A 16,102-nucleotide genomic window follows, 5' to 3' on the forward strand; every position below is an offset into this window, starting at 1 on the left:
TTTTTTTTAAAGAATAACTGATTTTTGAGAAACTAAGGTTGGAGGGATTAATGGTTTGGGTCCTTGTGTTTTAGCAAAAATAAGTTCAACTACTCCTTTGAAATTATTTGGCATAATATACTCTTATGTGTACTTAAAACTGAAAAACAAGGTCAGTATTTATTAAAACTTAGTAAGTTCCAGGCAGTGGCTTAAGGGATGTTCTGCTGAGGTTTAGAGAGGTTAAGTAACTTTAAGGTCACACCAAACTATTATATACTGAACCAACTGCTCTAAATGTTTTATATATATTTAAATTTCACAATAATCATAGTACTACTATTATTCCCATGTTACAGATGAGGAAACTAAGGCACAAACCTATTAGGTGACTTGTTCAAGGTCACATGTGTAGAACTAGGATTCAAACTCATACTCTAGATCCAGATCCCATTTTTAGTCCCCGTTTATATAGTCTCTCAATAGCATGGCTAAGTTTTCAGCTAATGTTATAGGAAATTTTGATTCTTTTTGTTGAAAGGAGACCTCATAATTATTGGGTTGGAATTGGTCGTTAGAAAAGAGATTTTATTTTTTTCTTCTTGTATCAGTGAGCAGTACACTTGACACAGAAGAACAATTTAAAGCTATATTCTTGTTCACTTATTTTACCTCCATACTTCCATAATCAAGGAAACAGGGATCTAATTTCCGGTCAGTAGCACTCAATCTTAAAAAGGTAGAATTCTTGAAAGGTAGCTATTTCCTTAAGAAAATATCACATAGAAAAGACAGTTATTTTATGACCAGAAGAGTAGAGTGGATTAAGAAAGTTAGATGTTTTTCCTTTTTATTTTCTATAAGCTATTTTTTAGTAAAATGTGATAAGTAAGCTTGGCTAATGATACAGATGGAAACATCTGCAGATCTTTAATTGCCTTGCTAGGAAGAGTTTTCAATATTGGCCATCGCAGTATGTCACTTTGCAATGACCTTGGGCTAGCTAATGCAGAGTTGCTAGAGGGTTTTTTTGGTTTTTTGCCCCCAATTCAGTTTATGACTGTGGAATCCCCTATTGGATTTTGTATTTAGATTCAAACCTTTTAGTGCTCCCTTTTTTTTTTCTTTTACTTTTAAATTTTTTATTTATTTATTTTTTACATCTTTATTGGAGTATAGTTGCTTTACAATGGTGTGTTAGTTTCTGCTTTATAACAAACGCTTATAACATATACATATGTTCCCATATCTCTTCCCTCTTGCGTCTCCCTCCCTCCCACCCTCCCTATCCCACCCCTCCAGGTGGTCTCAAAGCACCGAGCTGATCTCCCTGTGCTATGCGGCTGCTTCCCACTAGCTATCTACCTTACGTTTGGTAGTGTATATATGTCCATGCCTCTCTCTCACTTTGTCACAGCTTACCCTTTCCCCTCCCCATATCCTCAAGTCCATTCTCTAGTAGGTCTGTGTCTTTATTCCTGTCTCACCCCTAGGTTCTTCATGAAGAACTTAGTGCTCCCTTTTGAGGTTCTTCCTCACCCTGGTTTTGTTTACTTGCTTGAATTAATTATTTCTACTTCCTGCTTGGGGGCCCCTCCCCAGATCCCATCTCCCTTGTATTCACACAGCCATATGGCTTATGTACCCTCCTACCATCTCTCTGGCAAACCATCTCCATTGTCCTTCATTCCAGCCCCTCCTCTGTGCTCATTAATTCTGTGTTTTCGAACCACCTCCATCGATTCTAAGGACAAACAATGATGAATTTTTCTAACAACTCAAACGCCCGTGATTTATCCTTCCCTATCCACTGACTGGTTTTTTGAGTGTATTCCAAATTTTTTCTCCATGGGTGGTGTTGCCCTTCTTATTTAACTCTATACTCAATGAATAGAAATGTTGCCCCATTCTACGCCATGCCCTGGCACAGACCTGATTCCCTCTGTACAAGTCTCACTGTAACATTTGCTGCAGTATGTGGTGTTGGCAAACAGCACCTTCCAGTACAAATCTTTGAGTTCCATTGTGGCCTCATTAACATTGTTCCCTCTTGTAGAGGATAGGTTAGCGCTGGTCCTTTTCCAAAGAAATTCAGTTACTAATGTGCTGAAAAGATGGCCTTTTATGGTGGTCTCACTGGGTGCTCCCCAAAGGCTGTGTGAAAGGAAAGGAACAAAACTGACAGCATGAAAAAAAGAAAAAAAAAAAAGATGACAGCATGCTTTTCCTTGGCTAGTCTTTCACATTTCCTAGGAAAACAGACAATCACTGCTGATTAAAAACAAAATAAAACAGAACAAGCGAACAAAATGAACTCCCCCCCCCACCCCGGGCTTTCCAAAATCAGGTTGTATTACCTTCGTTCTTTCCTGACCCTACTATTCTCTCTCAGTCCCCCTTATTAAATCTGACTATCAACTGTAACTGTATAATCCTTTGATCCTTTTGGGTTCTTTGGAATGTGTTGTTGGTGATCAGTATCTAATTAGCTTTTGAAGCCTTATTATAGATGTCTGTGTGTGTTGAGGGGGGAGTATTCTTTACTAAGATTTACATACAACTTTGCTTTACATTGCCTTTGGCCTCAGAGAATATTTAAGTTAAAGTATTTAAAACACTGCAAAATAAGAAAGTAACAGAAAAAAAGGAGAGAGGAAGGGATGAAGGCTAATCTCGTGGTTGCTTTTAAGTGGATGGGTGGGAAGAGGTCATCAAATACCGTTGTGTCGTGGATCCTCCAGCAACAAATGAAGCTTTCATAGATCTCATTCCTACAGATACATCACCTGTCCTACAGGTAAGTGTTTAAAAAGGGAGTAGGAAATGACTGGCTTGGTCCGCGTGTCGTCATCTGTGAGAGCAGAGATGAAGAACTGTGCTTGCTTTATCAATGTTACTGTTTATTTAAGCTCTTTACTCTGTAGAATGCTATTATCTGGGTTACCCATATAACCAAGGGGCTAGCAGGTACATTGGCAGTTATGGTAGTACGGTCCTTATATAAGGATCATTGTTATTGTTACTCCATTTGTCTGTGTTCTACTTAACTAGAAACCCTAATAGCCAATGAAAACTTTTCACCCAATCTGCTCTACCTAAAGCTTGTTTTTTATTTTGATGGCTTTCTCTTGCAAAGAACTGGGTGGCTGCTGGCAACTGAATCACGGTCTTAGACTAAGCCTCTCGTCACGAGTACCAGTTGCAAAATATTAGAATACCTTGTTCCTTTTTTAGGGTGGTTCCCAGAAGTTAATCCTGGATGTGTTACTTCAACCTGCATGTTCCAGGATCTCGGAAGCATTTTTCCTGTGTGGATTTTTGTTTGCCCATGATGCCCATTATAGCTCCTTAGGCCCGTGCTGTCCTAGATAGAGCTGGGAAAATAGTCATCAGTCCAAGCCCCTCTTTTTCAAAAGAATGAAGTTAACTAAATGCTTCCTTCCTCATTTTGCCAGCTTTCTGTGTCCATTCTCTTTTCCCGGATGCTCTGAATTTTAGGGTATGACTTTCTTAGCTTCATGCAACATCCCTTCTTCTAGTCAGTGTAACTCCACACAATACCTGTGAGTAGTTCATTACCACGGCATTTCCTTTCCCGGTGCTGCAGCGTTATTTTCTGCACCTTCCCTCATCAGAGCTAGAAAAGTATGGGGCATGGAGACAACAAAACCTGCATCCCTGGTCAGCCACAAAAAGTATGGGGCATGGAGACAACTAAACCTGCATCCCTGGTCAGCCACAAAAAGTATGGGGCATGGAGACAACTAAACCTGCATCCCTGGTCAGCCACATTTCCCTGTGGCTGACCTGGGAAATGTTGGGAAGAGAGGACCTCGTTTCATCACCTAGCGACACCGTAGTGCTATCTGACAGTCTGTACAGCCACATAAGGGGGGACAGTATGGTCCCCTGCTGGGGAGAAAAGGCTCCCTCGTCAGCCTTTCACATGCTGGGCTGACAGCCTGGCTCTGTTACACAGTAGCCCTTGAGCAACTGTCAACCTCAGTAAGCCTCAGTTTCTTCATCCTTCAAATGGGGTGATAACAATACGACTACATATCTAGTCGACTCACTGTGAGGATTAAATTGGATAATATGGGGAAACATTTAGCTCTATGCCTAGCACATAGTTTGCTTGCAGATATTAACAAAAGAAAGGGACAGAGCAGGTGTGTAAAAATGCAAGAGAGAGCAAGAAAAACTCTCAATGTCAAATAACGAAAATGGGAATATATTTTTCTATAAATAGACCCGAGAGATCTATTAGCATGGACTTATGACTTTATTTAAGCCCATCGTTTTACAAATTTACTGGAACTAGACATCTCCTTCAGGGAGCCCAATGGACAGAGAAAGACTTGTGTCATTCTGGGCAGTGGTCACTTGAACATGGATGGTAGCCTCAGGCAAAGACAAGAACCTTGTTCTTGGCGTGGGAAGGACCAGGCATCGCCGTGGCGCTGCCTTTTGCAGGCTGGGTAACCTTAGGCAGAGCACTGCTCTCACGCCTTGGTGTCTTCACTGAGCACCCTGAGCTGGCTGACATCTAAGGCTCCTTCTGTTCCGAAGACTGAGGCATCGAAGCTAGGAAAGAATACTGCACGATGAAACACACGAGGCAAAACCAAAAACGTCATCTGCCATTTTGGAAAGGTGTTGCGGAGACACCTCTGCCCTGCTAGTGTATGGATTCCTGCAGCCAAGGGCCAGTCTGTCACTTCTGCTTGTGATGACAAACATCACTGCTATTTTCACACCTCACCATGTACCCATCTTTCGAAAAGATGGAAACCGAACTTTGCAAAGCACATAAATGCTGCAGGCAGCTTTCACACTGGCAGCTTTCTTTATCAAGGTAACAAAATACATTGCTATTTAATTATGCAGCTTCCAGCTTCTCTCCTGACAAAGCGAAGCCCCAAGGCTTATTGAAAAAGGGATTTGTAAGCAGCTAGAATCCACTCAATTCTGCTCAGTCTGGTGACATTCCCATCCCCTCTTTTCACCCTAGGAAGTGAAGGCGCTTATTTCAGCCTCTGCGAAAAAATCAGAGTGGTGTTTTACAAGATAGCAAAAAAGTCGTTTAAACCGTACCGTTTCTGCAGCAGTTGGCTCTGTTTCTCTGACCACGCGTCTCTCTGGTTCTCGTATCTTCCCTAACTAACCCTGAGGGCTTCTTCTCTTTCTTGGAAAGCATGACCCACCCAAAGACGTTCTTCTTCTGGTATTGATTTCCCAGCGAGCTTTCCTTTTTTCCTCTTCTCTAGATTTAAGCTCTTTTTATCTTCGAGGAAAAGAGTGACAGGCATGACCAAGGTTATATTTGGAAAATGGAGTTGCTGAGTGATTTTCACTGACATTTTTTTAAAAAGTTTTTGACCTCACGTTGCTGAGTCTTGGAAGCACCCTCTTTTAACTCTCTGACTCATTTCTCCATGCTCCCATTTCAGCTCTCCTTCTTTATCAAGTGAAGCTGCTTATCACTTTGTCTTCCATGGCTCTATGCTGCCGGTCTTCTCTATAGAGAACTCTCCTCCCATCTTTTTGCCAATGCAAATCTTCCCTTTTTAAACCATTTCTAACAAATTCCCTAGGAAATCATCCCATACATCACCCTACTTCTTTAGCAAGCAGAGCTACGTGTGGTTGTGTAAGTGTACACACGTTACTTTATAGATACCCTTACCTTTCTGTCTTTAGAGTATATGAATCCCTAAGAAGAATGAAGGTATAGTTTTATTTTTTTCTCTCTTAGCAACTGGACAGTAAAATCTGCCCTTTAATAAATATCTCTGAAGTTCAACTCATATACTAAAGGCTTTTCTACTTTGTATCTTATCCTTTGAGCAAGCTTCAGAACTAACCATTTGCTTTATAATTCTTGCTTCTAAGGTGTGATATTGCTTAGTCCTAAGTTAGCATAATATTGAAGTGAAAGTTAAAACTTTTTTTTTCATTTCTCTGAAGTAAAATGCTTAATTTTTCTGTGCTTCCAATTAATATCTATCATATGTTGATATGGGGAAGAGTCTAAATTAGTGTTTTTCTTATAACTTACTTGCAGATACAAATGATCTTGTCTGTCTTCACACTTACAAGTAAGGACAAACTCTAGAAATTTTACCTTTTTAGAAAAAGGTACACTTTTGCTGTATGTGCATTTTGCTGGTATGTCTCTGAAAGTGTCTTTCGCTGTGTCAACTCCTCCTTGGCTTTATTTCATTCCAGGGAGGAGTGTTTTGGTTAAACCTAGTCTTCTTCTCAGTTCTAAAGGTCTTTACCTGAAGTGTGCTGCTAGGAGATGATAAGGTACTTAGCCATCCCAATGACCGGATGACCTATAAACCTATCATCTTTTTGAGCTCAAGAGCACACTCATTTGTACTTGGATCTTGGCCTTAAACACCATTTCCCATGCAGTCTTGATATTTGGTTAAAACCGATAACCATCTATCACTTTCAGGCCCTGTCAGGTCTGCTTGCAGCTATCACTGAATGAAATGTGAGTGCACTTCTTCAACCTCAGTTCCTCTTAGAGGTCCTGAAGGACACTGCTAAAATACATCCCATGAGCTCAAGCAGACCCATCACAGGAGCAACGCCAGCCTGACGTTGAGGGAAGGGATGATGCCGAATCCCTGATGCTCTTGTCAAGATCCTCAGCAAACGTCATTAGGACCCGAGGCCGGCAGCAGCTCCTCTTCTTGGCACCGTCCTCTCATCTGTGAGGCTCACGGGACCTTATCTATTAGTTCTTCCATTTCTCTTACCCTCTCAGGATTATGCTTTATCATCCAAATGCCAGGGAAAGCAAAAATAAAGTTTGTCAATCTAAATTAAATTCTCCGCATTCTAGGGATGAAGGACTTTTGGAGAATACTGGAACTTTTTTTTTAATCTCTTACATTGCGAAAGCAGTTTACAGTGCGCTAAGCATTTTAGTACGTATGACTTTATTCGTAAGGACAAAGAGTGTTATTGTGTACTATAATTATTTAGGGTTCATGAAGTTAGTAAGTTGTAATCAGATTGAAACCCTTTACAAATAGGAAAAAGACTCCCTGTGGATGGAAGCTTAATGTTTATTGAACAAAAATAGTTGATAGGATTCTATAATATTGATGCTAAAAATGAATTTATAGTTTTCTAGTTTTATGGGAATAACTGGATATTCCTTTAGAAGATGGTACTACATAAAAAAGTGTGTCGAACAACTTCATCCAAAAATGATAATATTAATCTGTCATCACTAGAGAAAACATTAATTTTGAGCTGTATAGACTGTCAAAAAGGTATTTTCAAGAACTTCTCTGGTCCCCCAGTGACTAGTGTTAGCACATATTTTCACAGTTGGTGGAAAGTAACATGTTGTGACTGCGGAAGAGTATGAACCCAATTGGCCCCTTAACTTGGGAACTTGTCTTCTCTAACCCAATGCCCAAAGCAGATTAATTAACCTATGACATTTGTTTTAACAGTGAGCCAAGGCTTACTACCAATATCCTAGGAAGTAACATGCATCGTTGCTTAGTATAAGGCTCTCATCTGACCCATAATGTAACCATTTCTGGTTTATTGAGATACTTACAGTGGTGTGTCACTGCCTCTAATAAACACCACTATATACCTTAAAAAGATATGGAACTATTTTCAGCTCCAAAATTTACTGCCAGGTGTAGCAGGGGCCAGTAGACTTTCTTCTGTTCCTCAGAACGTCTTCCTTGACCCAGAGTTTGAAGAATATTGAAATGATAGCCAGCCGAGTCACCAGACCATAAGTGTCCACCAGGTAGTTAGTAAGCACTTCATATATTTCCTGTACTATAGAGTTTTCATTGAAAGGTGGAATATGGATAAAACAAAGAGGAAAAAAATGAAAAACACAGTCCCTGTGCTTGTGGCTTAATGGCAGAGATGGGACTTAAACATGTAAAACAACCAGAGAACAATTTCACAACAAGAGATAAACAAGTGGGATGTTTGGGAGAGACATCTGGTTCCCGCACTGTTTATAGGTCATTCCAGTACTGTATAAGGGAGCTGGAACTGACTGTCTCTGAAGGGAGCACGTCCTGGTCCTCTGGCAGCAAGGTGCACGTTTTCTGCCAGGAGGGAACACTGGATGGGGGCTGTTTATTTTTTCTCCAAACAGGAAACCTCTTCCATGCTAATAGCAGCTTCAAAAAGATCGCTGTAGCAGATGGAGAGAACCCATATACATTCATGAATTCAATTAGCAGGGACTAATTGAATTTGAGGATTAACTCTGTCATTAGAGAGGCACAAAACCTATTTATGTCTTCCGTCTCTGGTTGCACATGCTAAGAGGGATTTGGCACAGGTGGTATTTGAGTATTAGACCACTGTAGCATTTAATGGCCCTTAGATGCCACTGATGGGTTAATCCCAATGACGATGAGATGATAAGATGACAAACTATGTGAGGTGTGTGCTCTGTAACCCTCTATTCGATATTTCAGCAGTGGAGGAGACGCCAGTCAGCAGAGCGTGAGGAATATAGGACTAGAGTTCTGTGAGTGTTTGCCTGACTGGAGAAGAAAAAGAGGAGGGGCAGTCTCTTCTCACATCTGATGATTAAAGAGAGCACACCTTACACAGAATTCCTAATTCAGTTCAACCAGCATTTGTTGTCTGCAGAGTCTTCTACTTGCCTTGCACTTCCCGCTCCAAAAAGCTGGTCCTTCTGATAAGTAGTCTTCCACCTTTTCTTATTTATCTGCCGAGATACTCATGATGTCAAACAGATGACACTGTGTGCAGGTACACTCCCATAGATCACACAGGTGACAGAAGCTACTGTTCTTGGTCAGTTCCCAACCCTAACTGAAAGTCAGCACCAACCCACTGACTCCACGCACATCACGATGCAAGTGTGGGATGTGACGGCTTGTGTTTTCCAAAAACAGCCACAGCGGCATCTCCCATCCCACATATTCTTCTTGCAGCAGGACTTTGACGTTCTTTTCATCGAGCTATGAGGTATGTGGCTCCTTTCCTTGAATATGGGCGAACTTAAGCCTGAGGCAGAGCAGACGTGACGCTGTGTGATTTCCAAGGCAAGGTGACTTCCACTGGGCTCCCTTGGAATGGTTGCTTTTGAAACAGTCAGCATTTCAGGAGGAAGCCCAAGCAACCCAAGGAAGCCCGCGCGAGCAGAGCTCCCAGCTACCAGTTGTGCGTGTGATCTGTGAAGTGGCGCTTGGAGCTTTCAGTGAAGCTGCCCCAGCTGATGCCAGATAGAGCAGATATTTCTGCTTAACCCAGCCCAAATATCAGCTTTTGAACAAAATACATAATTGCTGTGTTAGAGCCACTGCATGTTGGGATGGTTTGCTATGCAGTAATAGGGAACTGATACAGGTTTATGTGTCATTATAAGAATAATCTTGAGTTCTAATATATTATTAAGAACCCTTAGTATTCTAGCCATTATTAGCAAAGAACTTGGCATGTATCTTATTATCAATTGTCAAAACTTCCTTGAGGCCTAGATTCAAATGCAGAGGTCTTTAGAGATATCTAGTTCCTCCTTTCTTTCACCTCGTCTTGGGTTTGTTCAGTATGACTATGTAAAATAATATCAATTATCAGTCATTTGCATGAGCTGCTTCCTCCTTTATGCCTAATTAGCATAATTCACGATAGCTATCCATTAAATGTGTGTTAGATTACCTTTGCTGTGGTTCACGATTATATTAAATTCCATTTTGGGAGCTAAGCCTTCACAGTTTGTTGCTCATGTACCAGGGCTTGCTGCTCACAAAGTAGAAAAATTGGACAGAATGCTGCTGATAAGGAAAATGCAGGAAAAGCTATGCAGAAATATGTATCTCAGAGAAGTAAGCTTTTGGGCATCTGACAGTGCAGACTCTCTGGCGGCTGAGCAGTAAGTAATTAAGGAAAAGTGTGAAGACACCTGTCGTGATCAGATCAAGGGAATTGTGAACATGACATTCGCCATAGGGATGCTTGTTTTTCAGTGTCTGCTTTGGCATAAAAAGAGTTGCAGCCTAAAGCCATAAATTGACTTTACTATGTGATGCATTCATGAACCTTTTATTTGGGGTTGTTTGAATTTTTGCTTACCTTGCTCCAAGTTAAAGAAGAAACAGCATGGTGGAAGGAACTCTGACCTAAGAGTCAGAAATAATAAAAGAAAATATAAAAGAAATAATAAAAATAAAAGAGACAAGCGCCCTTCTGTCTCTCAGCTGGATTGCTAACTATCTGTGTGACCTTGGAAAAGTCAATTTACTTCTCAAGCCCCATTTTCCTTAGCTATGAAATGAGAGGGTTAGACTAAGGCCAAATAGAGCTCTGCAATGTGGAATATGGCTTCTGAAGCATTAGTTTTATGTTGTGATTCTTGCTTTGCAGATGTAAATATTTAGGAGTAAAAAGTATGCAGAACTTGGCAAAGCCAGACGTATATTTATGATTCTCGATGAATCAACTGATTTTTACCGCCTAGGCCTCCACAAGCCATTCTTTGTTCAACAGTTTTTGTTGTTACATTTAATTTTTTCTTCCACAAGTAAAAAACAAAAGATTTAGATGACTGCCATCATTAGCAAGTGACAATTCAGCAACAGAATATTAATTTTAAAACTGAAAAATAGCTGAACATGAAAGATTAAAAATTTTAAAGAGACATAAATGCTCAGGCTTGTGACTCTATATACAGCATAGTTATTTTGGTTCATTTATTGAGATTTATAAACATACATGTGGCTTTGCCAAGTTCTTTTTTATTTACAAATATTTTTGTCTACAAAGCAAACTTCACAACCTTAAACTATCCCTTTGGAAGTAGTCATATGCCATGTTCTAGAGCTATAGTTGACCTTAGTCTAAACTTCTCATTTCATAGAAGAAAGTGATTCATTTCTGTGTAATGGTGTTAAAAACATCAGTATTCCATGGTGTTCTACACAGAAGACCACAGTGGTCAGAGTCGCTGTTTCTTGAGCTTACTTGCAAGGCAGAGTCTCAAAAGAACTGATTTTATCTTCATTTTCCTAATGGGAGAGCTGAAGCTTGGTTAATTGCCCAAGGTTATAGCTAGTTAATGGTACTCACAAGACTTAAACTCAGGCAGTATGATTCTGGACTCAATTAAAATATATTCCTTCCTAATTTGGATTTCTTGCCAAAATATCAGCTCTCTGAGAGGATGGAGTATGTTTTGTACGGTCAGCCTTGAACAGGGCCTGGCACGGCAGAAGCAGGCGAGCCAGCCAGTGGGCCCTTGGACTGTGTTCTCCCCATCGTGATTCCAGGTGATAGGAGTCATTTTTTCCCTTCTGTGCACCGACAGCTAAGGAAGTCCGGGCTTTTGGGAGTCCAGGCCTAGGAGAGAGGCTGTGAGAAGGAAGACAGTGATTCCTTCCTGGTAGTCCTGACTTTTCAGTTCCAGCTTTCTCTCTCAGGATGTTTACTGTTTAGCAATTGATTGGAAGGCACAGCGCTGAAGGAAAAATAAACCATTTCTTGTGAACTAATGATTCAACTTCTAAACTCTAAAACTGACAAACTTTTCAGTTCTCTACCCTCTTACTTTCCTGTCTGACTGTCTAAGTTTATGTGATTTAATTGTCTGGGAAACTTAGTATCCACCTACTCAGTAACCCTTGTGTCCCATTGGCCATTTGACTTCCCTTGTTCTTTTGAATTTGGGAGCATTGTTGCCTCAGTTATGAAGGAGTTTTGGAAAAGGCAAGAAGGCAGGCTCAGAGCTGAAGAAATAATAAAGAATAATACTGTAATCATAACAACTCATTATTTGTTTTTAAGCTTGCTCTTTCAGAAGGTTATTATCTGCAGTTGAATACTAATGGATTCAGGCTCTGTTTATGCAGAGCAAATCTTAAACAACAGTGTTCAGGAGGGAAGGACATTAATCAGGAGAGAAGAGGGCCTTGTGCCTAATAATGTTTGCATAATAGTTACCCTTGAGTATACTGCTTGGCTTAAAAATAAATATTCATGTTTTCTGTCTCCAGTACAATTGGAAATTATTTGTGGTTATGATTCTTTTATATGCTCTTCTATCTGTTCATGGGGACTTTAAATTGGGGCTGTAGGAAACCAAAAGACATAAATAAAAATGCTTTTGAGTGAGTCTGAGGTAGCAATGGAAAGCTGCCGTAATGGGGGTAATCCGGAGCAATTGAGCTGAGAGCAGGTCGTAACTCTGTTTGCGGGAGGGAAGGGGAGGAATCAAACTGGCATGTGTCAGGACATTTATACGATCCTCGATTTACTTTTAACGCCTCCATAGCTTCTCATTACTCTTGGGATGAAAATCCAGGTTCCTTCTCTTGACATAGCGTGCTCCCTGGAGCAGTCCCTTAGGAACTCTACAGTTATGACCTAAGACAACCCAGCCTCAGATGTGATAATGCAGAATTCTTCCCAGGGCGCCTCAGACAACATGACTCTTAACTTCCAAGTCCTTGTTCATATCTTCCCTTCACGTTTTAAGGATTTTCCAAATCTTCTTTGCTAATTAAATCCACTTATTGTGGAAGAGTCACCTTAAATTTCACCTCCTCCAACAATCCTTTGAACTCTGCAGCTAGCATAAGTTTTCCTCCAGCCTCTCATTAATTCATTCATTTGTTCATTCATTCATTTATTTTCAGGGCTCTTTCAATAGTATTTATCCTGGGGAATTTTTGTTATCATCCTGATTTCTTGCTTATATGCACCAAATTTTATTCACTGGTGCTTTAAATTAGCGAATTCACTTTTCTTTTCTCTCCCCTTTATTCTTTCTTTTTTCTAATTCTTTTAAACTTGAGAAATGTGCCAACATGGTCTTGAAAACGCAGGCTCTACATTGTTACGAACTTCTGCATGTAAGTTTCAAGGCTCTTCATTAGCTGCCTTCTCAGGCAACTTCCCTAACCTTATTTCTTTCCTAAATGGATACTCTACCTCGGTCAAGAGAACATCCTACAGTATAAAAGCCCAGAATGAGTCGTTCTCCCAGACCTGCAACTGCTCATACTTTCCCCTGCCTCTTCCTCCCTGTCCTCTGAGGTACAGGTGACATCTTGGGGTGAAGCACCAACCATCCCACTGGCTCCTTCATCCATGCCTCACTTCTGATGGGGCCTGTGAACAGAGAGGTGTCTGCTTGACTCCACCACCAACTTACCCTCATTGCTAGGCTCCTTCTGAAGTGTTTGTATGTCTCTTTCATGTACTTACGTATAGTCACTCTACCCCTTCTGTCAATATAACTTATCCTATTTATAAAGCACTTTTTTGGTTTCATCTTTACTACAGAGAGGTAAGCAGGGCAGCTGTTAACCTTACTTTACATAAGAAAATTGGTTCAAAAAGTTTGGATGACTTCTTAAATTTACATATCTAGTAAATTATAGAGATTGGAATTAGACTCCAATCCAGTGCCTTTTCCACAACACTACAAGCTTGATAACCTTTAGACTATTTTCTTCCATTTTCCGTAAGCCTCACAGAGCCTAGTAGAGCTTCTACAGGGTGACCTCCCAGAGGGCACTGGACAGAGGCTGGGGCTGGTCACAGGGACCTGCACTACGGTGCTGATGGGGCCACCGTTGGCTCTGTGCCCCGAGAGAGTCACTGCACTCTGAACCCCAGTGTCGCATCTATACTAGGAGGAGTGAGACACGTTTCTTGGGTTCTTTGGATGCATAACGTTTTATTAATTCCCTTTCTGTCATTTTTATCTCCATTGCCTTCTCACTCCTTTTCTGCTTGCTCTCTTTTCAATCAGTTCAACAACTGATTGGTGTGCGTTGATAGCGTACAAAGAGCATTGTGCTGGGAGCCAAAGGGAGGTGAGAAAAGCAGATTGCTTACAGCTTGTTATGGGAAAGAAACATTCTTCCCTCTTTCCTGCTCTTCCTTTTTCTCTATTCTTCCTGCATTCTTCTTCCTCCCCTGTGCTCAAGGAACCCTCATCATTTCCACAGGTTTTCAAGGTTTCTGCTTTGGGAAGGCACTCAGCCCTGGGCCATTGAACGAGTTTAACATGCCTGTGGTCCTTTGCCTCTGGTCACCCAGGGCTCCTAACTGCTCATCATAAATGCTTCAAGGGCTTTGTTCGGTGACCGTCAAGGGCTCCATGTACTTTGATACCTGATACTACATTTTTGGCTAACTCTATATGAGAGACTCTGAAACAAGAAGAGTAAAGTGACAGTTGAAAAATAAATTTTAAATCTTCTAATTTTTTTGGTGACTTTAAAGGCTTAAAATAATCCTTTTTTTTGAGCAGTTTTAGAATCTAAGTATTTATTCTTCTAAAGGGACCATTTTTGACCTAATACACATGTTCCCTTTAGGAACCATAATTGTCATTAGACACTCATGTATTCTTTCCCCCTTTTATCAGTTATATTTTCTCATTCCTCTTCTACACCCCACATGACAGGCACAGGTACTTATATTTTTTTCCCCTCGGCTACATAGTCTTACAATTAGTTTAGGTTACCTAGGACTTCTAGAGCTCTTTCTATAAGAATCACCAATGAATTTTATGCTAAATATACGGTTATTTTCTTCAGAACATAATCAAAATATGTGTTTCTTCTTTACTGTCTCTTGTCCTTCTTTCCATAGCAGTAGGTATTTATCTATAATTATAAAACACACAAACAAAATTACTAGTGATTTTTGAACCCCAAAAGGACAAAGTAGAGGGAACTAGAAAGAAGGGACCAGAAACAGTCATGATTAGGTACCTACTTTGCGTCAGTGGATGAGTTAAGAACATTTAGATGATTGAATTAATCCTTTGAAGGATCCTATACAATTGAGACTTGCTGTTTTACAGATGTGGAAACTGAGGCTCAGAGGGGTTAAATAACTTGCCCAGTATTCCACAGCCTGTAAGGGTCAGGGCTAAGATTTGAATCCAATATGTGTGACTCTAAATTTCATGTTCTCTTTTCTGTACCTGGGCTGGAGAGGGCTCAGGTAGGCTCTAGAATGATGTATGAGATGAGTGCCCAGGTAGGGAAGGGCTAAAGGGAAGGCCTTAGTCTGTTCCCAGATTCACCCTTTGGCATGTGTGTCCTCCCCTGGTTCCTGCCCCAAATGTAGACTATGTCTCCAAAATACGGATCCAGCCCTTTATAATATTTTAATGAGAGGGTCTTCTACTAATGGGACATCTCTCTTTTGTCTTCCACAGCAATTTTGCAGGCAGTAATAGCTGGTGATCTTATGAAGGTAAGATATCTTGCTACCAGAACTTTTGGTGATTCTTTAAGACTTTAAATCAACATCATTTCTCACCAAATTTTCATGATCCCGTATATCGTTTCTCATCCCCCTGGTACTAGCTGGTTAGAAGGAGGAAGGATGCTCTTTTTGAGGACTGAGAAGAGAGGATGAGAGGGGTCTTCACAGCATCTCTACATCTCCTAATAGCAAAGGGTCTGTGCAAAGGCACTGCGCTATTTGCCTTGACTAGATACAACCGATGCATGTCCCCAGGAGGCAGTCCTCACAGTGCTTGGAATTCCTCCCCTCTGAAATTTGAAGTTAAAAGATTTCTTTTTAGATAGGTCTTTAAATGAATGCATCTGTAGGAATAACCTGGACAATACCCAGAAATACATTCTCTAGGCAAGAGCCTACATCTTGCGACATTATTACAGTTTTGAACTTCGGGGATCACGGTGAATCAGAAGATGCTCTGATCTGCCTCGAGTATTTTGATTTGTGCTCATGTTTTCTGACGAATTTAGTTCAGAGGGAAGTTCAGAGGGAAGGAGGTGGTCACTGCTTGCCTCTAGAGTGAATGCGAATTCCAAAGTCAGACTGCGTGGGTTCAGATCTTGGCTCTGCCATTCACCGTATACGTGACTTTGTGTAATTACCTAATTCTCTCTGTGCCTCAGTTTCTTCATCTGTAAAATGGAATCACATTGCCCCTCTCTTTGCTTTATTGTGAGGATTGAATGTAAAATTCATGTAAAGCTCTTAAGACTGTTCCTGTTACATAGCAGGGACTCTAAAATGATAGCTGTTTTATTAATATAGTGTTAATCTGTGTTTCTTTAGTAGCTAAACATAGTGGGGAGGCAAATATTTGTTATAAAAT

The 16,102-nt window shown here is 40.6% G+C and overlaps 1 protein-coding gene across 2 annotated transcripts in view; it reads left to right on the forward strand.

Moving 5' to 3' along the window:
* The window catches only part of DGKI (diacylglycerol kinase iota), a 447,808-nt gene that overhangs the window by 408,860 nt on the left and 22,846 nt on the right, over positions 1 to 16,102 (forward strand). For both annotated transcript variants that reach the window (XM_060155951.1, XM_060155952.1), the window contains one exon: positions 15,188 to 15,225. In XM_060155951.1, coding sequence (XP_060011934.1) covers positions 15,188 to 15,225 — 38 coding nt within the window. The remainder of the gene's footprint in view (positions 1 to 15,187; positions 15,226 to 16,102) is intronic.

Source organism: Lagenorhynchus albirostris, chromosome 8, assembly GCF_949774975.1.
Source record: "Lagenorhynchus albirostris chromosome 8, mLagAlb1.1, whole genome shotgun sequence".
Taxonomy (NCBI): Eukaryota; Metazoa; Chordata; class Mammalia; order Artiodactyla; family Delphinidae; genus Lagenorhynchus; species Lagenorhynchus albirostris.